This window comes from Papilio xuthus, unplaced genomic scaffold (assembly GCF_000836235.2).
Source record: "Papilio xuthus unplaced genomic scaffold, Pxut_1.1 DF828780.1, whole genome shotgun sequence".
Classification (NCBI taxonomy): domain Eukaryota; kingdom Metazoa; phylum Arthropoda; class Insecta; order Lepidoptera; family Papilionidae; genus Papilio; species Papilio xuthus.
In genome coordinates, this window is record NW_013529869.1 from 2,082,324 (window position 1) to 2,108,785 (window position 26,462).

The 26,462-nt window shown below is 34.4% G+C and overlaps 7 protein-coding genes across 8 annotated transcripts in view; 3 read left to right on the forward strand and 4 right to left on the reverse strand.

Annotated features, from left to right (window-relative positions):
* Nucleotides 1-5,289: 5,289 nt before the first annotated feature.
* LOC106128265 (protein Asterix) lies at nt 5,290-6,850 on the forward strand. The gene is given in 4 exon segments (NM_001312342.1): nt 5,290-5,463; nt 5,552-5,663; nt 5,897-6,012; nt 6,689-6,850. Coding segments are annotated over 3 exon segments (327 nt in total). The 5' UTR covers nt 5,290-5,463; the 3' UTR covers nt 6,788-6,850.
* Nucleotides 6,851-7,009: 159 nt separating this feature from the next.
* Nucleotides 7,010-8,566, reverse strand: LOC106128264 (protein bric-a-brac 2-like). Its single transcript, XM_013326571.1, has one exon. It carries the CDS (start codon nt 8,234-8,236, stop codon nt 7,157-7,159), a length of 1,080 nt encoding a protein of 359 aa, XP_013182025.1. The 5' UTR covers nt 8,237-8,566; the 3' UTR covers nt 7,010-7,156.
* Nucleotides 8,567-9,038: 472 nt separating this feature from the next.
* Nucleotides 9,039-19,111, forward strand: LOC106128336 (obg-like ATPase 1). 2 transcript variants are annotated; one of them, NM_001312633.1, is given in 12 exon segments: nt 9,109-9,214; nt 9,467-9,648; nt 16,535-16,595; nt 16,672-16,799; nt 16,937-17,112; nt 17,220-17,297; nt 17,383-17,480; nt 17,555-17,695; nt 17,953-18,049; nt 18,161-18,308; nt 18,595-18,790; nt 18,832-19,070. In NM_001312633.1, coding segments are annotated over 10 exon segments (1,194 nt in total). In that variant the 5' UTR covers nt 9,109-9,214; nt 9,467; the 3' UTR covers nt 18,681-18,790; nt 18,832-19,070.
* Nucleotides 9,728-16,103, forward strand: LOC106128335 (adenylate kinase 9-like). Its single transcript, XM_013326659.1, has one exon. The coding sequence runs from the start codon at nt 10,187-10,189 to the stop codon at nt 16,061-16,063; it is 5,877 nt and encodes a 1,958-aa protein (XP_013182113.1). The 5' UTR covers nt 9,728-10,186; the 3' UTR covers nt 16,064-16,103.
* Nucleotides 19,112-19,202: 91 nt separating the features above from the next.
* On the reverse strand, nt 19,203-20,927 carry BBS9 (Bardet-Biedl syndrome 9). Its single transcript, XM_013326501.1, has 5 exons — nt 20,816-20,927; nt 20,218-20,531; nt 19,806-19,981; nt 19,546-19,675; nt 19,203-19,467 (listed from the first exon to the last, which is right to left on the reverse strand). Exons 1-5 carry the CDS (start codon nt 20,925-20,927, stop codon nt 19,231-19,233), a joined length of 969 nt encoding a protein of 322 aa, XP_013181955.1. The 3' UTR covers nt 19,203-19,230.
* Nucleotides 20,928-20,947: 20 nt separating this feature from the next.
* On the reverse strand, nt 20,948-23,901 carry LOC106128211 (Bardet-Biedl syndrome 9). The gene is made up of 8 exons (XM_013326502.1): nt 23,660-23,901; nt 23,310-23,398; nt 22,889-23,153; nt 22,559-22,670; nt 22,194-22,335; nt 21,579-21,893; nt 21,054-21,298; nt 20,948-20,956 (listed from the first exon to the last, which is right to left on the reverse strand). Exons 1-8 carry the CDS (start codon nt 23,899-23,901, stop codon nt 20,948-20,950), a joined length of 1,419 nt encoding a protein of 472 aa, XP_013181956.1.
* Nucleotides 23,902-24,209: 308 nt separating this feature from the next.
* Nucleotides 24,210-26,462, reverse strand: part of Iml1 (GATOR complex protein Iml1) — an 18,116-nt gene continuing 15,863 nt past the window's right edge. The window contains exons 23-28 of the mRNA XM_013326503.1: nt 26,345-26,453; nt 25,830-25,990; nt 25,569-25,737; nt 25,211-25,433; nt 24,707-24,806; nt 24,210-24,474 (exon numbers count right to left, since the gene is read on the reverse strand). Of these exons, the coding sequence (XP_013181957.1) occupies nt 24,268-24,474; nt 24,707-24,806; nt 25,211-25,433; nt 25,569-25,737; nt 25,830-25,990; nt 26,345-26,453 (969 nt within the window). The 3' untranslated portion in view covers nt 24,210-24,267. The remainder of the gene's footprint in view (nt 24,475-24,706; nt 24,807-25,210; nt 25,434-25,568; nt 25,738-25,829; nt 25,991-26,344; nt 26,454-26,462) is intronic.

Here is a 26,462-nt window from a genome sequence, read left to right on the forward strand (position 1 = left end):
GATAATGCCGGCTGCGACTGCCGACAAGCGAACCCGAATCCCAACACTCTATGCTAATGAGGAATACGGCACGAAGCGCGGGAAAAGGCTGCAGACATCGCTAATGTCCCTAACAGTAACAGAATTAAAAGAGGAATAACCATACAATGATGTACTTTTGTTCTACAATTTGAGACTTTAGAATTTATACCCATAAAATATAATTAGTACTATTAGTTTGACGTAAATGCAAAAAAAGTAAATACTTTAACTCAATTCAGCCTAAACTGTGAATGGCAAAGCAGTGGTACAAAGTGGATACAAAGTATCTGGACGTGCTGGCAAAAAATTAGATTTAATGACGATTGCAGTAATATCACAGTGACAAAGCTCAAAGTTGTCGAGATGAGCAATACTTTCTATCTAAATTTTGTTTATTCTTTTCAACTCTATATTTCGTTGCATCAATTTTTTTTTAATTCACTCCTACGAGTATGTTTGCATCAGTAGTTTGTGTGGGCACATAGATGCACGACAATTGAGATTGTCGTCTATTTATGCGGAGTCTGTAATTGAAAGTAATTTGCGTAATAATGTTTGCTCTTCAATACTCAATATTGCATACTATGGTAAAAATGTGTTTATGTCTTAGTTTTCTATACTTATGGTAAATGAGGAAAATAACTACAAATGTTTCTGTTATATCGATATTCTGTCTGTAAGCTGTTCTCAAAATTTTATACAAAACTAGCTGTCGCCCGTGACTCCGTCCGCGCGGGATTAAAAATAGATGGTGGCCGATTCTCAGACCTACTCAATATGCTCACAAAATTTCATGAGAATCGGTCAAGCCGTTTCGGAGGAGTATGGGAACGAAAATTGTGACACGAGAATTTTATATATAAGATTAGTAAGTGGATCACATGCTTGTGCCTGACGAAACGTTCTCCTTGGTTACGAAAACGCTTGGTATGGCAACTCTTTACTATTGCTTCGTCTTAGGGCTCTCGTTAGTTAGAAGGTTAGTATATTAAAAAATTGATTTCGTTATTTTATCTGCTAGATAATAACTTCACATAAGTCGACGCCTGCTTTATGTTGTAGACGTTAGATATTTAAGACAATAAGTATGCAAATAGCAATAACAGTGACTGGCCATTCAAAGCACGGGGGCTATTTGCGAGCGAGTTAGCTTGGGGTCCCGAGCGTGCCCTACTGGAACGAATGAGTTACAAAAGCATATGTTTTGAGCGCTGGCGCACACCTTATCATTTACCACATTACGTGCGCAATGATTATAGTAATCTGCTTACGATGGAACAATGGCGCTGCACTCGTCAGCCGCCACATGCGTCCTGCTACAGGATGATTCTAAAACTGAATAGAACATATGCCTCACATAACACTAACTCACACATATAGATAAAAGAAGGAAAAATAAGCAAGATCTACTCTCTTTCTTTAAAGTAATTAAATACCAATTATAGATATCCCATCTATAAAGCGTTGTCGTTTAGTTTTTCCTACAGAATAATTGCATGCTAAAATCGATATCAAAAGACCGCGTTAAGATCTGTAAGTTACCTATTGTAAATTGGATATACAAACTGGTCATGGGTAGAATGTTTTCATGTAACTAAAAAATATAGTTTTGCGAAGAGCTAAGAATTTATATTTATTGGTACAGAAGTATTCGTGATGTATTAGGTTCTCTAAAGTTAGTTTTAAGCTATCCTTAAAAACTTACATAAAAACAATTGTAGATAGAAAACAAAAATTGTACTTATAAGTTGACTTTACAGTGACATTTGATAAAAGAAACACCATGTATTTATTGTACAAATTTAATAGAAAATATGACCCTTTCACTGTTCGACATAATTAAGGAGTGCGTAACAGGACAAAGAATGGATCGGCTACATGTTGTTAACTGTTTTGTGCTGGAATCGGTTGACAAAGGCGGCGCGCGGTGACCCTTTCTTAGGCAATTTGTGGACCAGCGGGCTCCGGAAGTAGGACTCGCGCCCTGGAATTAGAACTCCTTGCGCACTCCGGGAACATATTGTCGAGTAAAGGACTCCGCCCCGCAAAGAATTCTATGAGAGCACGTGACATGTATTCTTAAAAGTACACTTTTACGCACTTAAAGAATGGGTTTCTGAACGACTCAGATATACAAGAAATGTCAGTTAAAAACCAGTATTATTTTAGACTTTTTTGGATATAATATTTCAATATTAGTAGAGTATAGTTTAAATGATCTAGGAATAATATAAACTAGTAATTAACAAAAAAATCGTTCCACAAATAATTCGTTTGATTAAGGTTTTTTTTTAACTCAAATAATGCCCTCCTGGGGCATTATTGAATTATGCATTTACTTTGTATAATTAGTAACTATTACGGTAATGTTATAAAGTAAAATAGCTATGATTCATGTGGCTATATGAATTAGATAATTGTATGGGCTTTAACTGTTTCGTCTCCGACATAGAGTCGCCATCGATCGACGCTTAGACGAAATTATCTCAGAATGTTCCGAGTGACCTTGATTCGTGAACTTGCAACCGTTCATTACCGAATTACCAGCCCCCCTTCGTCTATACTTAGCGCGCCCGCCCGCCCGAGACAATCATTTAAATAATAAACATCTCATCCAAATAACACCCAAACATTGTCTTAAGCACTACACAGATCTGCGTAATTACATTTATTAAATCAAATCGCTAATAAAATTAGCCAACGACTAATCTCGACTTAATTTTGCAACAATCATGTCCGAATCGGACGCACCGATTATGATTGCAATTTGCCAAATCATAAGGATGTTCCTTTTGTAGATATTTTAATGTCGGTCCTATAGCTGACAATATAAATTAAATAGAAAATTATCTTTCCGAGTTCGAATTTGACCAGTGTCGGAGCATAAATTTTCCGTAGAAAAATTTGATTTGTACAAAAAGATTTTTACTTAAAAAAAATTAAAATCAAGTTGTTTCTTTTTTCATAGATAGACTTAACCAACATCGCTAACTATCGACAGTGAGTATATACGAAGATTTTTAGTATACACTTAAAATATTTTAAGGTAAATCTTATCAAAATGCACCTGCATATAATAGCATCGGTTTGCAAACCTGTATGCATTCATGTAATTATTGATCCGCAATATTACTAAATTATCAACGCCTCCCGCTTTGTCCTGTACCTAAATGACATGCTTACTGCTTATATACAGTTAATTATTGTTATGTACATATGTATATCTAAGTATGTTACTATTAACATACGTGTGCAATATGGTTGCGCTAACTTTAGGCCCTTTGTACACGAGGCACCGTGAATCTTCGAAACATAACGATTTTAGTCGTTAAGCCTTTTATGCAATATAATGTTGTAAAGCTTCGTACAAACGCACGCGTCGACGACATCTTGTTCTTTAGTCTTCAAAACCAGTCACTCGCAACCTGTTTATCAAGATCGTCTGGAGAAAAGTCGCAATGATTTTCAACATAGCGGAGCAAATCTATACAGTTGACCTGTAGTCGTTATGTCTTTACCGACCGAAAAGTAAATCGTGCGACGATTCAATGTGTACGGAGCTCAGGCAATGCAATACCCGCGAAGTAAATACTTTGAGTTGGAAGAGGATGCATTATGTAGTAATTGTCCCTAATCGTTTGCATGTTTTGTATTTGGCGCAAAGAGAACTGGTAACTCCGATAAAAAATAATACGCAAAAGTGCCATAATGTAGAATATCTTGTACAAGGAGTTAAAATAACACACAGTATATGCTGGTGTTATTTTAGATTTCACGTGTAAACGCGGGGCGAGGCTTCGCGGCACGAGGCCCGCGGCGGTGGGCGTGCGCGTCGGCCAATGGCGGCCCCGGGACTCCCCATCAGTGTTGCCCTTTAACGGCCACTTGCATTAATTGGAGTGTTTTACATAATTACAACATTATCATAAGGAATACTTTTCCAATGTATTCATTATGTAGTCGTGGATTTGAACGTATATTTTTAAAAACCCTTGCTTAAAAGCCTCACAGACGACCAAACCGGTTTGATCCTCGAGTAAAGTTTTCGTCAATAAATTCATTCGAAATTCTCCAAAATTCCACAGAGTTTGTTGATAGCAGAATTCTTCATTTTATATAATCTACATCTGCCGTAGGCATTCTTGAGAAAAATAGATAGGCAATATGTTAATGAATAGTTAGTCAGAACGCAGACTAACCGATCTTGTCTAAATATAATAAATAAAATAACATTTAGAGGTTTCAAGTAAGAATGTATATTCTCATAACTAAAAAGAATCAAAAAATATAATACAGTTTATCTGCTTTTCCTCTGGTATTGCTGATGTACATGGGCGTCGTTGAACACCTCGGTGTTCCCGCTGTTTGTTTGCCCCCTTCTGTTATTAAAAAAAAAATGTGAAGCCCCGTTAAGTTGGGCTTCTAAAAATTATGAATACTAAAATGAATAAAAGCAAAGTTTTTAAGATATGATATCTATATTGAGTCAAATCAATTAACATGGCCTCTACAATGCAGTTATTACGAGTTATTAGTGTAAAGTAAGATGTATACGATTATGACTTTTGTAATATTGTTGTTTGTGGAAAGATAAGATCTTCTTGTCTTTTGTCCTTTTTGGTAAATAAGATCTTCATATCTTTTAGTAACATGAATAATTATTTTTTACAGAAATTTGTTTTTTTAACATGCGGTTGGTAATAATTTGGCTTATATTTATGATTGCTTTTTTTGTATTTGATTAATGGTCTAAAAGTTAAAAAAAATATCTATTTTAAAGGGCTTCTTTATTCAAGTCCATATTGATGCATTTTTTTATGTATTCAATCATTTATATTATAAGTCCTCGTCATATTGCGGAGAATTATTGAACTATTTTTTTTCGCAAATTGGAGTTTAGAGTGTAAAGTAATAAAGTAGTCGATTGAAGAGCTACCCAAGCCACTTTTTATTTTTGGTAAGGTCTTAAAACATAAAAATTAACGCCTTATTGTAATACCAGGAGGTAGAACTCCTTTTTATTAGTTACTTAAAAACACGTTTTAGATCAAATATGTAATTAAACCATACACGGAGCTTTAAAAATAATTATATAAATACATATCTTATACTATGACTGATTGTTAAGTTGGTTATGATAAATTAAAGTATTTTAAAAATTTTAAACCCTTGATCGATATCTCTTTCCGAACGGACTTTAAGTTAGTGACAGATGACAGCTGCCACGAGATTTTGCAATCGAGTTTGACGTTGACAACTACTTTTGCTTTTTGATCCATAATTATGTTTATTCAATGTTAATATTTAATTTATCTGCAGTAAAAACAATTTTCAGTCTGCCAATAGATGCAAATTAGTTAAAAGGATACGTATACTAAAAGTGTTACTAACAAGCGTTGTAAAGATCTAATTATTTGTGGCCCAGTAGTAAAACCACAAAAAGTAAGTGACCATGGCAGTTTTAGTAAAATGTATTAAATTACTGTCTATTGTAATCGATAAAATTGACCATATTGTAAATCATTTTCAGATGCAGTTAACTTCAGATCCCAGACGTGCTGATCGTGAACGCCGTTTTAAGCCTCCACCACCCAATTCAGCTCCGGCAGAAGACCTGACTACCGATTATATGAATATTCTTGGTATGCGCTATTAATATAAAAAAAATAATCTCATTAATTGCCAACACTACGGGAGAGAGGTACAAGGCTTCCAAAGCGATAGCCTAGGATCCTGCAATGAGCTTCTGTCCGGAAACAAAAACTTTCCCCATGCCTTTAATACTGTTACTTATTCCCTTTAATCAACCATTAAAGATAATAAAAATTCAACAATATGAAGAATGCCAAATAATCAAACATTCTCTTTTTTTCAGGAATGGTTTTTTCAATGTGTGGCTTGATGATGAGACTCAAATGGTGCGCCTGGACAGCTGTCTTCTGTTCTAGTATCAGTTTTGCTAATTCAAGGGTTTCTGATGATACAAAGCAGGTATTGTTATTTTATTTTATTAATAAAACAAGCATTTTCTATATTACATTTTATTTTGTATATGTTTAAATATGTAAATGTTATAAATAACACCATTGCCAATGAAGCTTTGGCACATTTAATTTTATTCAAGACTAGATATACACTGACTTATATACTAATTTATTATTACACAGCAATAAGTTACCTTGTAAAAAAAACTATCTGAAACAAATTTCAACTAGTCCTCCGTAGACTATCATAAGCCACAATTTTACAATTCTGTTTTATATTTTTTTACATAATTTAATTAAAATTCTTGTTACTGTGTAAATTTTAAAGTAATGTATAGAATTATTGTAGATTTTGTTTGTCTTTTGTAAATTCATGTTTGATTTCAAATATACAATACAATAGTTTTCGTAGGATCCATTGATTTATAGTACACAAGTATCGGAAATTAAAATATAAGTGTATATAACATTTTAGAAATACAACAATAAAATAAGTTTATACAAAGTTATAATACTATCTGATTAGTAATGGCATGAAGTCTCACAGGCAGTTCTTTTATAGTTTTAAAAGTTTTTACGAAGAATTGTTATGTCACTTAAATTATCATCCTATTTATTTAATTAACTCATTTCACTGTAAATTTGCCATAACATACATTAACTTTTCTTTTTTTTTTTTTCAGATTGTTAGTTCATTCATGCTTTCAATATCTGCAGTGGTGATGTCATACTTACAAAATCCTGCACCAATGTCTCCGCCTTGGACTGCATTAACCACATAGTTTTCATTATTTTATTTACACATTACCAATGTTAAAATGTTAGCAATAAATATATTAACACTATTTTTAAAATCTTTTAATTGAACTGTTTCAGCTCAGAAATTGTAATTTATAAATGGATTTGGGGTCAGCACTTTATCTTAGCATTGAATCTCCCCACCTATAGTACTGCAAACCACAATATGAGGAAGATTAATAATTCATCAAAATTGATATCTTAAATGCATTGTGCAATTGTTTTAATATATTTAGTACCGTTATTTGGTATCATTTTTTGATATTTTTGAATTGCAGAGTTATCTTTCATCGTACCAGTTTGATTGAGCCGCAACGAAATCATTTAAATAATTAATTTTTCCTTTAGATATCTTACTCAGGTTTATAATTAAAACTGTGATGCTGATACACAGGTTTGTGATGAGTATACATATGTACACGAAGACATGATGGATTTTTCATGCGTTTATGACATTTACGGCACTTTAAAGTTTTCTCTGCTTTATCATGCTTGTCTTGTATGTGAACCTTCAGGTTGTAGCTATTGGCGAATAACCGATGACAATGTACGCAATTGAACTTTGTTACCGTATCAGTTTTGCTACTCGATCCGGAATTTTGAGTAGTCTCTGGCTCCTTACTACAAACGCCTCCAACCGTAGTCTCCGGCTTCTTACTACAAACTCCTCCAACCGAAGTCTCGGGCTTCTTCCTACAAACGCTTCCAACCGTAGTCTCCGACTTCTTACTGCAAACGCCCCCAACCAAAGTCTCTGGTTTGTTACTACAAGCAGTTTCAACCGTATGCGCAATATCTTTGCTCTCTTTACTGCCTTCATTAGATACACCGTCGCTATCTCGGCGGGCTTTTTTCACGTCGTTACAATTATTATTATTTGAGGTACTGTGAATAGAACGCTTTTTTGAGTTTGACTTGGAATCCTTTTTTATAGATTCACTCACGGAATCTTTAGGAGGGTCGGTGGTTTTTGTCGTGTCCTTTGTTTTAGAATCACTTTCAGACTGGCAGTCGAGGGGCAGGTTTGGTTCCTTCGTTGCTTCTTGGTCATTGGATTCATCAGGCGCTGTTTCATTTTTTTCTCTGACCGAAGCTAGCCCTTTGATCTGAAGAAATTCTGCCGTTTCAAGAAAGGGATTAAGTTCCTGTTGCGTGACATGGACCTCCCCATGATAGATGTATTGTAGCAGTTTACACAGTTCTACATGTTCTACTTCTTTTAGAACTACAATTGGATGTTCACAAGGATTCTTTATAAAAAGATCTTTGAAAAACGGACTACAGATTGACAAAATAAGCTTGTGTGCATGAAAGTCTTTTCCACCCGCCGACAGCGTCACATCTACTAACTCTTCCGCTTTAAGAAAAGATTCAAGAGAATGATATAGGTTTGTATGGAAATCAATCCAACGCAAAGAATATTTCTTTGTCATCGTGGGAAAATAATTATATTTAAATTAGAGTGTTGAATTTATTTCTACTGATATACCTAATTATGAAAAGGTTTTTAATTTGCGGCAAATTCCATAAATTATAACTGCTTTACGTTGTCTTGTGATTTTTTTTTCGTTAAATATAGGTACCTACTAGATGGGATTAAGGGCATTATTTATAGCATTTTCGTTTTTAAAGTACTATAGAACGGATATTAAATCAATAAAACTTTGAGATATGCTAATAGGCGCGTTTTATCGCGCGATTGAAAAATTAAAAACACGTATTTTATAACTACCACTTAATATTTCGACAATTGCCGTCGTAAGAAGAGATGAAATTATACCATTGTACTAATAACTCTTAAAAATCAATAAATGCGAATGGGGTGGGGGGTAGGTAAAAAGATGGATGATCTCACGGTTGTTTCGCATCGGGACCATAGACGAATTTATAGTAAGTACTACTTGAAGGCCTAGCCTTGTGACCTATACTTAGACTGGACTATGGGTCGGAAAATACCCTATTTTTTGGATGTGTAATATCACGACTGCTCTAAATTAGCTTAAGTAAGATATAGCATATTTTTATGATACACATTTAAAATGTAAAGTTGTTGTAAACTACCTTTTGAATCTTTTTGTGTCATATCTTTCATACCAAAAGATATACTCATTATTTCCTTGTTTTAAGACAAATATCTTATTCGAGTTTACTAAGGATTACAGAAATAAAGTGAAAAAGTACGGAAGATGGGATATATGTTGATGACGAAAAAAAACTAATATAAGGTGGCAACACTGAGTACCAAATATTTTGCGGCATTTGACATGACATGAATCCAACATTCTCATGCCACAATATGTTTAAAGTTTTTAATTAATTTTAAGTTTGTCGATATTGGTGTTTAAGATTTAATTATAAGATTGACTTTTAAAGTTTCTATCGAGCTACGTTATTGTTTGCTACTTCACAAGGTAATTGTATACTTTTATAGGTTACGTTGAGTATATTATTAAATCCTATTTTAAAATAACATAATCCACGTGTTTAAAGATTTACATTAAGTATTAATACACTATACCAAAATGTTTAAAAACATCCCAAACGGTACAATTAATTATTATCTTTTGAAAATATATATTAGTTTAGGCAGGTTCCTAAATTGATTTGTTCATATCAGTAGATATTGTAGCTAGAATTGTTACTCAAAAATCATTTTTTCGCAGAATGGCACCTAAAAAGGTAGAAGAACCGGAAAAGAAGCCACTCATTGGCCGAGTGGGCACCAATTTAAAAGTTGGTATAGTTGGTGTACCAAATGTTGGAAAGTCTACATTCTTCAATGTACTCACAAAAAGTCAAGCAGCCGCAGAAAACTTTCCTTTCTGCACAATTGATCCTAATGAAAATAAGTATAAATTTCTATTTTTTTATTTTATGTAGGTATCTTTTTTAGACATTATTAGTTAGAATCCTTTGACGCGAATAGCGCGCTTTCTTTGCCAAGTCAAGTGTCAGATTTATTTGTGAGGGGACATAAACATTGATATTTTAATAAAGCTAGTATTGCATTGATACACCGGCACTATGTTGGATTTTCTTCCTGACAGTATTTATTTTGCTTAATTTTTTTTATAGACTAAAATAATTTCATAATTAATGTATAGCCTGCACATTAAAATACACCTCACCATACAGTTAAAAGCTATGGAACTAATTTCTTAAAATGGCAATACCAGGTTTGATTTTTAAGACATTTTTACACATATTGATGTAGATGTAGAATATTGCAATATCAATGGAGATTGAGGAGTCTTATATAAAGTTTTTGTGGGCAGGATTTAATGTACTATATTAAACCTATTTGCACATATTTTTTAAACAGTTGTCATTTTGATTGACAGCTGCTATTGTAATAGATTTTAAATAATTCATTGGATTTTATTATGGATACAATGAAAACTGATAATTATAATCCAAAGTTGAAAGTAGTTGACAAAAATGATATCACAAATGTTAATCCTGACAAGAATGTTATTTATTCAGGCAATTTTAATTTCATAAAGAGTACCATTAAAAAACCTGATAATGACCTGCGGCCACTTGCTGCTGCTATATTAGGTCTAAATAACACTGCCGCTCCTCTACCACAAAATCTAGAATTCTATCATACTTGGACTGATATTGATTCTCAAGAAGCATTTTTAAACACAAAACCAACATGTTATATTATTCTCGGAAAACCAGGAACTGGAGGTTACTCACTTGGAGAAAGTATGGCGAAAAAACTAAATGTTGTACACATAAGTCCCAAAACTGTGATAGTTGATGAAATGGAACAAAAAAGTATAACTGGAAAGTGTATTGATTTTAATCTACGCCATAACAATATTTGTAAATATGACACTATTATGGCTATAATGAAAAAGAAAATACAATCACCAGCAGTACAACACCGAGGTTATGTCATCTCTGGTATCCCATTAGTGACTTCAAAGAAAAACATAGAATATTTTACTAAGAACTTATATGAAGAAGAATCTGTTTTGATTGCAGAAGAAATAGTAGATGGTATTACTGAAAATGTCTTTAAAAAGAGAAGGAAAGGTAGAAAACATGATACTGAAGCTTTAAATTCTTCGCAGAGTAGTGCAAATATGTTGGAAATTGAGAGTGAGATTGAAGAAGAGGAAGACGAACAAGAACCAGATGCAGATATCGAGGAAGAAACGGTACAAATAGTAGCATTGCCAAAGTTTATATTAGAACCTTCTTCGGGGGTCATAATATCCAAGAAATCTTCATTAAGTTCTAAACAATCAGTAATGCTTCAACAGTGCCAAGAACTGTTTGACTTACAAACTAATCCTGTAATAATTATTTTTATTACATGCCCAGACCCAGATGCTATTACGAAAAAGAATCGAAAATATTTTAATTATTTAACTTCTTCAAGTCCCATGTATCCTTTCACTTCAAGAAATGAATCTGACATTAGATGGCCTACTAAATATGCTGTCAATGAAAATGTATTAAATCCTATAGATACTAGTGTTTTAAATCGGAAATATTACTGTCGTTTACCAATTAATTTTACTTCAAATGCAACAAATCAAATGTGTAACTATCAATTCCATGTGTCACCTTATTTGGACAAGAAAATAAAAGACTTTCCATCCAAATTTGTTATTAAACTGGATGGCCGTAATCCAATTTATGAAATGGCAAACTTTTTATTTGATAAACTCTTACTTTTGCCTGTGAAGCCAGTTTTAATACCAGAACCTTTGTATCTTGAGGAACCTTCGGATGATATAGAAAGTTTTTGGAAGTTAGCAGAAGAAATGAATGTCATCAAATTCGGTGCAAAAAGATTCAGTCGGTATGCATCACCATGGTATAACAGATGTCCTGTGGAACTAAAAAAAAGACATGCAGTGCAAGGTCTTTCAAGATTTGCTGTTGCTTTTTTCAACCGTATCTATCTCCTATCGTCATTGGATAATATGGTGGCGTTTTGTAGAAATCCGCGTTCCTTTTTAAAGCTGCAATATCTAGAACCAACTTGTAGAGTAATAGTGACAGGAACAAAATTATCAGGCAAAAGTATGGTTGCCGAATGCCTATCATGGCTGTTCAATGCTCCAATTACATGTTATGCGTCATTTGTTAATGACCTTAGGCAAAGAAAATTTGATGATTTCACAAATTCGATATGGTCTATAATAGAAGAAAAAGTAGAACGACACAGATTAACAGACTGGGAAAACAAAGAGGAGAATAAAATGACAAATTTAAATTCATGGTATACCTCATGCGTTGAGAAATTAAAGAATTATATACGTTTGCAAAAAGAATATCTGAGTATCAAAGACGAAGTACTAGACGACAACGCTTCCGCGAAACGGAAAGGTCTTTTCAATAGAGTTCAAAAACTATATGGTGATCTTCAGTTCTTTCCCTTCTTGGATGAGGTAGAAATATGTGAACAGGTTCTTGACGATCATAGTTTGCTTCAGTACGCACCGCCTGAGTTAACTGAGGTGATACCAAAACCAGCAGCGCCCGTTCTCGGCGATGACGATGTAATGGAAGCCATATATGCTTATATTTCAGAAAACAACCGACAAAATGATGTAGAACCGAACTGTTCGGAAATAATGCAAGAGCTTACAACAAAATTAGCAAACCTTGATATTCAAACACAAACTGAATCCAATGGTGAGCATGAATACGGCAAATACATAATCGATGGATTTCCGTCAGATGCGGAATACTGGGATTTTCTGTTAGGCACGTCTTTGGCCCCTGATTATACAGTAGCAATAATTGAGGATAGAGAAATGGATGAAGACGTCGAAAGGAAATATATTAATTTGACAATAAGTACAAAAAATCATGAAACACGATTTCGTTTAGCTAACGATCCACTTGTTAAAATTAAATTAGAATCTAAATATACTTCGACACCTGAACCTGTTACACTAGAATGTTTTATAAATGATATTATTAACAGGATTATTCTATCGATCTTTACTAACAAAAGTGAAATAATTAACACCCTAAACGAATCTATAAATAAATTTCGTGATGATTGGGAGGGTTTAAAAAGTAGTATAACAAATACGGACAAGGCGTGTATTGAAGTACAAATTGACGATAAATCCGATATCGAAATTTTGGACGAAGTATTGGTAAAAATACGCAACAGCTATTACCCAGAAGGAAACACGGAAGTAGATGAAACATTTGAAAACCAGGGCAGTGAAGAAAGTACATCTAAAGATTCGCTTATTCAAAACGACCCTCGTTTCTTGTGTGAAACCAATATCTATTGCCCTGTTACTTATTACGATTATGGTGTTTTATGGGAGGGTAGACCAGAATTTACATTTGAATATGACAATAAGTTGCATTATTTTTGCAAAGAAGATTTTTTAAATAGATTTCAAGGTGACGTAACAAAATACCAATCGTACAACGATCCATTCAAAAAGTTGTCACCAATGAGAATATGCGTAATGGGTCCAATTGGTAGTGGGAGGACATCGGCTGCGAAATTAATTGCTAAAGAGTATGGCTTAATGTACATTGATTTTGTTGAATTCATAAATAATTATTTAATTCCTCGCCATTATAAAAGAGTCGGTCGCCAGTACGAAAATAGTTTTACCGATACTCCAATTGATGAAGAAGTGATGACGGAATTAAATATGAACGAAGATAATGTAAACTTAGAAGTGGAGATATTATCAAATGAAATCGAATTAAGACGTATGGTTTACAACTACTTGGAAAAGGGTACGGCAATAGTACCAATACTGATGCAAAAGTTAATAAAGAAGCTATGGTTCCAACCGCCATTTTCAACAACTGGTTTCGTGTTAGATGGTTACCCAAAACTGCAAAACGATGTAGAAGATATGACAGAATGCTTCTGCATACCTGATTTAATAATCGAGTTGGAGTGTAATTCTGAAATATCGTCACAAAGGTTGTCACCAAAATTATTTGATGTATGGAAAATACAATTAAATGAGGCTAAACAAAAAGCGCGTATTAAATTTGATAACGAAAAGCGCCAGTGGAAAAACTTTATAACCAAGCATGTGGTTGTAAAACTTATTATTGATACAATTATAGACACCATAGGTATAGAAGCAATCGATCAGGCAAAAAATCTTTCCATTCAGAGTACGATTATTGAAGCACATCCTTCGGGAATGTCGAATGTTGATACAAATTTATTTCAGACCTACAATAACTTGATAACAGAATATCCAGAACCTGTAGACCAAAGTACATGGGAAAAACCGAGTGAGGTTCGGGAAAAAATTGCTTACAGAATTGAAAGTACCTATGAGATAGAAGATGAAAATATACAAACTTTGAAGGAAACATTAATGGAACAAAATATTAAATTAACCACTATAAATGGAACAAAGTCGTTTATTAAAGTTGGAAGAATTTTACTATCAAAAGTTGCTAATCTACGAAATAAACGTGAAATGTGTTTCGAGCAATCGTTTATGATTGACCTTGATGTAGCCGAAATGTTGTTATTGGAAGGATTTTTTTTCTTAAGCAAATTTTATCGCATGTGTCCCGTCTTTATATACGATAATCCGGACGCAATATTCAATCCGTACAGTGTCAGTAAAAGTAAAAATAAAATTGTTCCAGTTATTCATCGATCACACATTTATTTCTGCAATGATGTTAACGTGAAGAAATTTAGGGAAAACCCTTTGAAATATATTGTGAATGATAACATAAAACATTTTGTTGAATATCCATTAAGAGTTGCAGTTATAGGTCCACCAAAATCAGGAAAAAGTGAATTAACGGCAAAGATTGCAAAGAAATATGGTTTGTTGTGCGTATCTAAAGGAATCGCTCTTAGACATATTGTGAACGACCTGTCATGGACGGAATTAGCATTGAAAACGTTATCGAAACTAGATAAAGGGGAAAGTGTGAGCAATTACGTTGTTATGCAGGCCGTTCAAACTCTTATCAATAATCACTGCAGTTCTTCGCGTGGATATATTTTGGATGGGTTGCCAAGTACACCTTTCGAAGCTCTCGAACTACAAAAATTAGGCCTATTCCCATTAATTATTTTTGAGCTTCGTGGTAATTCACGTATAATGATTAAAAATTCACAGAAAGAAATTTATTTGAACATAATCAAAACAAAACCTCCATATTCATGTAATCTTATTAGACATAGATTGGCGAAATATAATAAAAAATGTAATACAATATCGGAATTTATAAACAACGACACACAAAATTTGTTAACTCTTAATGCAGAGGAATCACGATGGGAATGTTTCTATAAAGCAGACAATAAGATATGTGAAATAATACCACAAATTCATTTTTATTTAACAAATTACAAAACGACTGCTGTACCGATGTCTGTGATGTGTATCTCAGATAATGATTTCCAACTTAAAATGTCTAATTATAAGAACCTCTGTCCAGTTTGTCTTTCTGACGATATAATAAAACACAGCGGTTATCCAGTTGATAAAAAGGGTATTGTACAATACAAAGAACACGTTTACTGGATATGTAATGAACACCTAGATTTGGTATTGAAGAATCCAGATACATTGTTGAAGGAAAAAGTAGGCATACCCGAAATACCTACAGTTGTTAAAACTATCAATCCTTTTAATCTTTATGAGGATGGCATATGTATAGTTACGTATGCTGAAAATTTACCAGCACAGATAATCGAAAAAGGTAAAGAGGAGTATGCTGCGGTATATAAGGAAATAACATATTTATTTTGCTGCCCATACTGTCTGCGTAAATTTCTAGCAACACCAAAAATGTATTATGACATAACGGTGTTCAAGGAATGTAAAGTTTTTCCAACTATTTCCTTAAAGAGCCTTCCCCATTTAGGGTACCTTGAGCAAACGGTCGGGAATCTTATTACTGAGGCTTGTTGTTCAGTTAATGTTGCGAGACCCAAGTATCCAGGATTATCCGCCCAAATTTCTGGTCTCTTATACGTAGCTTTCTACCTCAAGATTCATAATCCTCTTACTGATGTTTCTTATTTACCATTGTATAAAAAATCCCTTAAAACTTTTGAAAGTAGATGTCAACTCATGACCAGCGTAGGGCTACGTTTGAGGTCTATTGACAATCCCTTTGCTCATTATCCAAAGTGTTGTAATTTGAAGGATATACAAGATGTTACGGAACCCAAACCCATTGCAACAGATTCGGGTACTGTTATGAAACCTTCTAGTATTAAACAGGAATCAGTTACATCTTTTACTTGTTTATGTGATTCTGATTAAATATTTATTATAATGATTGTATTTGCCTTAGATTTTTCTAATAAATTTAATATACTATTAGTGTCTTTTATTTTGTTATATTATAATTAATATTATCGTAACAATTTGCTTGAGAGCGATTAGACAGTCTTAATTATTTTTTACTCGGATTGTTCGGATTATTAACCAATATACAGGGTTTTAATGACGTCACTGATTGCATTCGCTCAGAAGCGATTCCATAACGAAGTTCAAAAATGTATAGAAATGACAGTAACGTTCGTTAAGTCATGTGTGTCTGACACTTTATGTCAGTTCCATACATTTTTGAACTATGTTATGTAGAGTCGCTTCGGAAGGAATGGCTTAGGCTTAGACAAGGACAAAGAAGTGACTATGATTTCAATCATTGTCATGGAAGTTGATGTTCCTTGTCATGTATTTTAACTAAATATTTTAACTGATGTCTAACCTAGCATTTTGTTTCAGCACGTAGGGTACCCGTACCCGATGAGAGGTTCGACTATTTGTGTGAATATCACAAACCAGCCAGGTAAAATAAATTCTTAAAAGATATCGTTTTTTTTAGTCTATATGATAACAAAAATATATTTTTTAAATTATTACAGCAAGGTTCCAGCGTTCCTGAACGTGGTGGACATCGCAGGGCTTGTGCGCGGCGCGGCGGAAGGACAGGGTCTCGGCAACGCCTTTTTGTCCCATATCAAAGCTTGTGATGCTATTTTTAATCTTTGCCGTGAGTTTTTATTCCATATCATATTCATGTTGATAAGTAAATTTCTTTTGTGATGTTAGTCAGTACTTTTTTCTTAATAAATCTCGTAACTATAACAATTTTGAATTCGGCTGTATGTGTGCAATTAATGTTATTAGGTGCGTTTGATGACGAGGATGTGATCCATGTGGACGGTGAGGTGAATCCAGTGCGGGACTTGGAGACTATCGGCGAGGAGTTGCGGCTGAAGGATGAGGAGCAGCTGATGCAGAACATCGAGAAGTTAGAGCGTGTCGTCAACCGCGGCGGAGACAAGAAACTGAAGCCTGAATATGTAGTGTATTATTCTCTAATCTAGACGGAAATAATTTAATCAAGTGATAGCAACGCCATCTATCGGATTTAAAATCTAAATATGACTGATTTTATTATTTGTTTCAGGACGCGCTTATGAAGATCAAAGCAATTTTAGTCGACGAGAAGAAACACATTCGTTTCGGTGACTGGAGTGCTGCCGATGTCAGTACATAATACTTGCTATAAAGACTTTCTTTTAATTCCATCTAAAATGTATGTGAATTTTGCCTTTTCTTTGTTTTTTTAGATAGAGGTACTTAACCGATATTTGTTCCTGACATCCAAGCCAGCTCTTTACCTCGTCAATCTTTCCGAAAAGGACTACATCCGCAAAAAGAATAAATGGTTTGTATCGTTATTTTGATGTATTGAGCACTTTCCTATAGATATGTATAGTTATAAAATGTCTTGTGTCACAGGTTACCAAAGCTGAAGGAATGGATAGACAAGAACGACCCCGGAGCGCCTCTGATCCCCTTCTCCGGCGCGCTGGAGACCAAGCTGATGGACATGGAGCCGCAAGACAGGCAGGCCTTCTTGAAGGAACAGAATATTACCAGGTCGCTTTAATAAACATTTTAAATCTATATCTATATAATATTAATAAAATTGGAGTGTCTGTATGAAGTAGTTAGTTATAGATAATGAAAAACAATTTGAAAAATCATGTGTTTGTTTGTATGTCGGTAATACCACGTTTGTTTCGGGTAATCTACGAAACGGGTGGACAGTTTTTGCCGGAATGTTGACGCACGCGAACGTATTTTAGGCTACCTAATTTTTATGTTATCCACCTTATGATTAAATAAAATTTCAGTGCACTAGATAAGATCATAGTGCAGGGCTACAAGGCGCTGCAGTTGGAGTACTTCTTCACGGCCGGAGCTGACGAGGTCAAAGCATGGACGATACAGGTCTCACATACTTACATAAATAACTTTCTTATTGCTGGCATTTTATTTATTTTTATTGTCTAGGGCTGTAATTAAAATTGCTAAACAATTTATACATTTGTATATTTGCAGAAAGGTACGAAAGCACCGCAAGCCGCCGGCAGGATCCATACGGACTTCGAGAAGGGCTTCATAATGGCTGAGGTGATGCACTTCAAGGACTTCAAGGAGGAGGGCACCGAGGCAGCCTGCAAGGCCGCCGGCAAATACAGACAACAAGGCAAGTCTAGCAAATAATTTAGAAACAAGAAGACTGAAGTAGACTAAGAAGTGAAAAGAAAAGGAAAAAATATCCATTCAGTACACAATAACGAAAAAAACAATGATATTATAAATATACAAAAAAAAAGAAAACAAATTTAAAATAGGAAAACTGAAGACATTATAAAGAAGTATGTATTCAATAATATCTTCTGTGAGGTTCTACGTTCGATTCATCTAGCAATGGACGCCTGTCTGTTAAGTTAAATGCATAATTGGGATCATTTGTTCGTTTATTATTTCAGGTCGTAACTACGTAGTTGAGGACGGTGATATAATATTCTTCAAGTTCAACGCGGGCGCAGGACTTAAGGATGCGAAAAAGAAATGACGCGGCAAAGTGCTGCTGTTGTTGTTGCACGCGCTGTACCTCAACCTTGCGCTATACAGCATCGCGCACGTCTAACTGCAGCACCATCATCGGCTGACTGCAGCCTGCACTATGACTGCAGCCTGCACCATGACTGCAGCCTGCACTATAATATGACTGCAGCCTGCACCATAATATGACTGCAGCCTGCACCATGACTGCAGCCTGCACCATAATATGACTGCAGCCTGCATCACAATATGACTGCAGCCTGCACCACAATATGACTGCAGCCTGTACCATAGTATGAGTGCAGTTTATATCACAGTCACAATCACCAGTGTACAGCTTGTTACATCAACAGTGACTATCACTATGAATAAAATGTCATAATACGGCTTTGTTAATGTTTATCTTATTTATGTATAATAAACACTTTTTTGTAAATTATAGCTTTGATTTTTATTTATCATATGATTTTCGGTCACAAAATTTAAAAAAGGTTACATTTTAAATAATTAAACTTGAACTTGTTTTTAATAACAGCAATAGTAACACGTTATCATTTTAATTATATTATTTCAACCAATTCTTCTGTTCGCATTATATTTCCCTGTGTATCTTCGTTTATTTCATCGAATACTTTTTCCAGGATTATTTTTAATTTTCTTAGAAATCTCTTCAAGTTGATGTGAGACAGAGTTTCTTCTTCAGAAACCGGCGCTAACTTTTCTCTATCTTTTTCTGTATTTTTTAATAATTTGTTTGATACAAAAGAAGAGACTTTAGTCACCGCTTCTTCCCATTCCTGCAATAAATTTATATTATAGTCAAATTGGACAATATGACATGTTCGTTTGACTTTATTATAAAAAAATTATCTCACTTGGCAATCGTCATGCAATAAATCCAGAGACAGCATTTCTTCAATAAGGACCACTTTTAAAGTATCGGTTGAAGAATTTCTTAATATGCAAATGATAAGACGTCCAATAGCAACAAGAGTGTTGCCCGCTCTAAAAAATTAAATAATTAGTATTGCCATGTAAATATAAACTACATTGTAAGATTTAAAAAATCCTACTCTATTTAATAAATTACGTTTAAGTGCTTAATTTATGATGAAAGTTAGTTAACACAATTTACCTGCACACCACATTCCTGTTCTGAATAATTTCGTAGACAATAATTATTATACGCTGATGTGTGTCTTTCATTAGAAACTCGAGAGGGTCGCAGTCGGCGGGTGGCAAGGAACCGTATTGCACGAGCAACCTCTTTTGAACTGCAGTGAACTGTCGTTGTAAAATATTCAGCTCGTCCTGGCAATAAAATTCTAGTTCAAAAGAACGAAATTTTGACAAAGAAATAAAATTAATTTAACAATCAATGTATAAATGTGGAATATTCTCGAAAAATACTTTAACTTTACTTTTAAATTTAAATATTGCAATAAGTTGTCTATGTTTTTTTTATAGAGAAAAAGGAGATTACAATATGTTTGATACAAGATAATTTTTGACAAAAGTTTTCTACCCTACTGGCAAAAGTTACTCACCAGTATTTTTTTCAACTTTATCCTTTCTTTAGCGTGAGTTTCAATGCTTTTTAAAAACCTATGTATCATTTGCGTGATAAATTCTTTACTAGGTTTTACTGTTATACGCACTCCGATGTTTGTTCGAATATAATATTCATTTATTCTGTTTAAAAAATGATCCAACATAGATGATATTTCGGGAAAATCATCCGATTCTATTGAGTATTCTTGTTCATGCGCACAAACGGTGACAGTTTTATCTGTCGTTTTATATTTGAATGTAATAGAGTTAACGGTTTCTTCGAAATTACTTAAATCTTCTTTTGTAAAATCTGTATAGATGTTATATTAATATATGTTATAATGTTATATAATAATGAATGTTATTTTTAATCTACTTCAAAGAGGAATTGGTGCTTAACAAAGATAAAAATATTTTCACGGATTAAGAAAGAGATTTTTAATTAGTCTGTTTTTCTTTATGTGATAAGTTACAAAACTAGAAATAGGTAAGGTTATTTTAGTACCATTGTTATACACTTTTTGTTAAATTTAATGGATTATAAATAAGTTTAAAGTAATATAAATTATAATATATTATATAGAATATACTTACCTGTAAATATATTCTTCAAATCCAAACATGTCTCATTTACGTGAACATTTAATTTAATTTGATTCTCTAAATTCTTTTCTCCTATAGAACAATAAAGTTTCAGAGGTAACATAATACTTCTGTTAAGTATTACTATTCTTCCTGTATGTTCAATTATAGTGAATAATATTTTTATGTTGGTATTTGAAATGTCATAATCGTTTGACATTAAAATGTCAGTTTTTATTATCTGTGTAACATCAACGTCATCAATATATTTACTATTGTCAGAATTTACAAATGGAGAGCTACAAATATATGTAATCTGTATATTCTGAATTAATTTAGGCTCTTTACAAATTATGGTAATAATTAAAGGGCATTTCATAAATTGTACATTTTTATCGCTCTCAAGTATGTTATATTCGTAATGATTTTCGATTGGTCCTATTTCCATTTTTATGCTTATGGTCTTTTCTAAATAAGGTACATCTGCAACGCTTTCTGAAAATAACAGTAAACGAATTCGTTTAAAATATGTATTGAAAATGTGTAGTCTATTGCTGGCATACGTGCACAAGAAAAACTGTATTTACCTCACTACGTTACCATGGTTACCGTGGGTTTCTGAGGTCTAAATCTCCATTTAAAATTTTTCTTTGACTTGTTTAAGGTAGACAGGTAAGGTAAACAGGGATGGCGATATGTTTTATAAAGGGATTTAGGTTTCAAAAACCCACGGTTAAACATTATTGTAAAAAAGAAACAAATACATTTGATTTACCTTTATCATCAGAGATAATTAATTTGAGCGCTTCGTCCACGGAATCCAGTTCTCTTTGTACTTCTACTGGACTTACAATTTCATTAACAATGTTAACATTAGGATTTAAATCCGGCTCTGTACCTAAATAATTAACAGATATGATTCCATCGAGAGATAGAGTGACCACGCCACCTGGTAGAGAGTTGATAAAACATCTGGATAATGACACAGCTTTCATCATAAGATCACAGGCCCATAACAATTTAGTTCCCTCGTAAACGTAGAGCTTGGAATCGTCTGATGCTACCATTATTAGTAGACGTGCCCCAGGTTCTGAAAAATCAAATATAATAAATTTTAACAACGATATTTAACACATTATTAGCACACCTTAAATATATTAAATAACACCTTGTCAGCTGAAAAACATAAATTAAAAAAAAAAGGTTAACGATTACTTGATTTAAAAACGTCATAAGGCAGCCAACTTTTTCCATGAATTCTGAGACCAAAATCTCTATGTAAAACATATCGTCATTCCCGTTTTGACAAAACAGAGATAACATGTTTTAAACGGGGATTTTGGTCTCGGAAACCCACTGTTAATAGTATACAAAAATAATGTGTGCTTACCGTAGTACCAACCAATTAAATAAGAGTGAAAACATATCGGCGTATAATCAAATCTTATAAGAGCTTTCATCAAGCCGTTATCCTGGAAACAGTAGAGATGTCTTTCGCTCAGTGCAATGATGCTTGAAAAATTACTACTCGTCTGGAATATAATTATGATTATAAACAACTAACTTACTAATAACAATGTCACAAAGACCCAAAATGAGCCCTGGCCATCGACAATACGATAAAAAAATATAATGAGAAAAAGATTTGACTATTTGTTTGCATTGAATAGGCTCCTAAAGTTCTGAACCAATTTGAAATTATTCCACAGTTGGCAAGCTACACACCGTGGGCTATAAAAAAATATAAATTCTTACCCGAATCACTTGAACAGCGGATATTTCTTCGCCGGCATTGTACGTCCATTGAGGAATATTTGTTTTGTTTTGTCGCAAACTCAACTCACTAGATTCACGTAGTTGCTGATAACTGAATATGTTATAAAATCTCATTAATTTATGTTACTGTTAGAATATAATAAAAAAAATATAACATTTCTTATTGCTAGTTTTATCTTTTTTCGTGGATAAAACTGGTCAAAAATCTACTTATAGTTTACGAAAAAAAAGGTTAATAAAAGAAGTTACACAGAAAACCCATGAAATTGACAGTTTACGATAGTGCCTGGATTTAATTGCAACATTTACCTATAGATCTCCAATGTCCAAGTTGATTTACAAATCACGAACATATCGACAGTCATGACGTAAGCTACTGGCCCTGGTATTAAAATATCATTGAAAATACACATAAATAAGAAAGTATCTTGGTCGAAGAAACTCAAAGTACCATCTAGAGACTGGACACAAATGAGATCTCTAGATTTAGAACTACCGAAAGGTCCCACAGTCATGTTATATGCTCGCCTTTTAAACGCATGTTTTATTACGGCTGTTACACGGTTCTGTTCACCTGGAAATAATTTTGTCTATTAAGTATGTCTCAAGAAATGTTTTATTTACGCGTTTTCACTGCTTCAACATTTTTATATTGTCCCTTTCATTCTCTATCAAAAATAGAGATAAAAATATGCTTTTATACAGATGAGTAGGCAGTATAAATCAATACCTGCGTCTGTTAAACCTTCTTTTCTATGAAGTTCGTATATTACATAGCTTTGGGGATGTAGTACTATGATTTCTCGATCTCCAGACATTCTGAAACACAAGGAAAAGTATAATTTAAAAAACATATGGTAAACGGTAATTTTATAAATCTTACTACTATTATAAATGCGAAAGTTTAGATGGATGGATGGTTAGAAGGTACCTCCAAAACAGTAGAATAAGTCGTTGCTATTTTTCATAGATGTCGAATACAGTCTGGAAGAACACAAAGGCTACTAATTAAGTTTTTTTTTAATTCCGCGCGGAGAGACTCACGGGCAACAGCTAGTGATAATATAAAGCAGTACTTACCCAATAAATTTTCCAGTTTCAATTTGTAGAATAATATCCGATAATTCAGTCTCTAGAAGTAAACCATCTTGATCTAAACTCGGTTTGAACAATTTTAACAAAGTGCCTTCGCCTAAGAGAACACAATCGCTGTCATTATGCGAAATAAATTTATCAATTTTCATACAACTGAAGGTTTGTTCGTCTTTATTCTCCGTATTTGTCGCGTTAGACCACCACTGTTTAACTTTGAACAAAGACATCTTGGCAATAGTAATAAATATTCTGACTAATTAACTGCATTATGACCAGATTCTTTACGTTTAAAAGCCATGGCAACGAGTTGTAAACAAAGTTACGTTGCGTTTAGTAAAACATAACAGCGATTCGACAACTTCTAGTTTTTATTTATCCTTCCTACTATAATATTCTAATTTTGTAATTAAAAATATGATTTTTTCCTGTCACATAACACAGAATTTTAATTTCCGTTTTTTTTTAAATTAAGTATTGCTATCATAGTCATTAAAACCATTACTTCCTGAACCATTGTCAATAAAAAAAAAACATATAATTTTAATACAGCCTTTAATAAAAATATAACAATATTTAAAGCGTATGAAATATTATCAAGATGATTTAATTCCTGCAGCTTTTTCGTGCAGATCCCAGCAGTGGTCCCAGAACTGCGTCAACCGTTGCTCGTGGTTCGCACAGAAGTGTTTGAAGTCTCGCAACATTCGCATCTGAAATGTCTCATCACCTGTCGCCGGCTGCAGCCACTTCCATTTCTTAGATATCATGTGGTTCCACGACCATAGGAAACCCATCTGAAACTGTTGTATCAATTATGCGTTTATACTAACAACTTTTCACTTTCACTATGTCTCTGTTAAAACAATTTCGCCTCTAATCTTACTAATATAAAAGCGAATGTTCGGATGGATGTTTGTTGGAAGGGTATCTCAGAACGCATAGGATACTAAGTTTTTTTTTTTAAATTGCGCGCAGACGGAGTCGCGGACGAATGCTAATCGTCCTATAAAGAGATATAAAAACAGTACTCACCCGCCTGCTGTTGTCGAATTCATCCTTATTTTTATCGTTAACGTGCCACGAGATGTAGCCTTTGTGCGGACTGGCCGCCACGTCTGTGTGCACCGGGTACCTATACGAACATTTATTACAATAAAAACTTACAATTAACTTAATTTACAATGTATTTTTTTAATGTTTGTTAAATAAACTTTAAAGCACTTAACCAAGCAACTTAGCCCATCCCACTTTTTCTATGGTATTCTCTCTTTCTCTGGTACTTTTTATATATTAGAAGATGGCAAACAAGCAATTGGCAACTTGGATTCGCCGAAATAGCAAAGCGAACACGCCCATAGACATGTGCGTACTCTCTCTCTCTTTGTGGCGCACACTTGCTATCTCTCTCTATCTGGCACACTAATACTTTGTTTTTCTCTCTCTCTCTCTTGTACACTCTGGCTCTCTCTCTCTTAGGCACACTTTTACTGTCTCTCTCTCTCTCACAGCTACACTAATTGTGTGTCTCCCTGTTACCTGTTGGCATTGAGCAGCCTGTTGGGCGGCTTGTGGTGCGCGCGGCGCTCTGCAGCAGCAGCGGTAGGTATGAGCACGAACATGTTGCCGGTGACGTGCACATACAGCTGGTCGCCTACACCCTTGTGCATTGTGCTCTCCACGCACTTCGTGAACCCAAACCTGCACGCGATCGCCTCCTGGAAGAGAAACAGGCGCTCCTCCCACGTCTCCTCCGGGAAACCTGCGGAAATGTCACTTACAAATTCAAATATCGTTCAATTAATGACGTCACAATAGAAATGTATGAAATAAAGATTTTTTGCTCTTTCAAATCAAATGAGTTACAGCAGACAATTTAACATAACGATATTCATACCTTCAAATAGAGCGCTCTTCCCTCTTAACAATGGCTCTTCGTTCAGCGGCACATAAATCGGTCCACGCAGAGGATCCGATTTCAATGTAAACGGCAGCGCCAACGGATCAGCAGGAATAGGCACCATTTGCAAACGACAGTTCTGTGCTTTGCGTGCCCATCCTAATATCTATAAAAAATTTAACAAAACTCAACGATAGCATACACGAAACACATGAATAAAGTTCTTTGAAGCAGAGTAAAAAGCAGTATACGACTTACTAGCTCAGCGACGATATTTCCACTGGCGACGGCCCACTGTATGCACATCTCGTAGGCCTGGTCTGGTCTGAAGGTGGCCTGGTAGCGCGCGTGACCCCATTCAATGCGGTCACTCTTGTTGCTCACATCGATGTCCAGGTGCGTGTTCTTGTACAGAGGCACTGGATAACACCAACAATGAACTTTTTAGAACTAATGAACAAGAAGACTTAATACTACTAAAGAAACAGCTCATTAGAACCTTTGTCATTGTCTTAAAAGTGCTACAAAAACCTCATAACAGGTCAGATATGTTTGCTGCTCTATATGTGACTTACGATGAAGAAAAAGATTGTGATGCAACACATATCTGTGAAGAAATTAGAAGATATGTGTGAAGTCTCCTCGCACTGGACCAGTGCTTGGAGGCTTGGATGGTTTAGTTACCTCTAACTACGGTAGGCGTTGAGCACCTCTGTGGGGATGTGTATAAGTTGACGTATGTAACTTTAAGACTAAAACATTAACAATCTCACAGTCAGTATCGGCAGCACGGCTCATGTATTTGGGGTCGATGTTGGGTGCGAGGAAGGCGGGGAGACCGGTGACGTCACGAGCGCCTTGCCCCGCCCCTGCGATGTCGCGCGCCCCCCC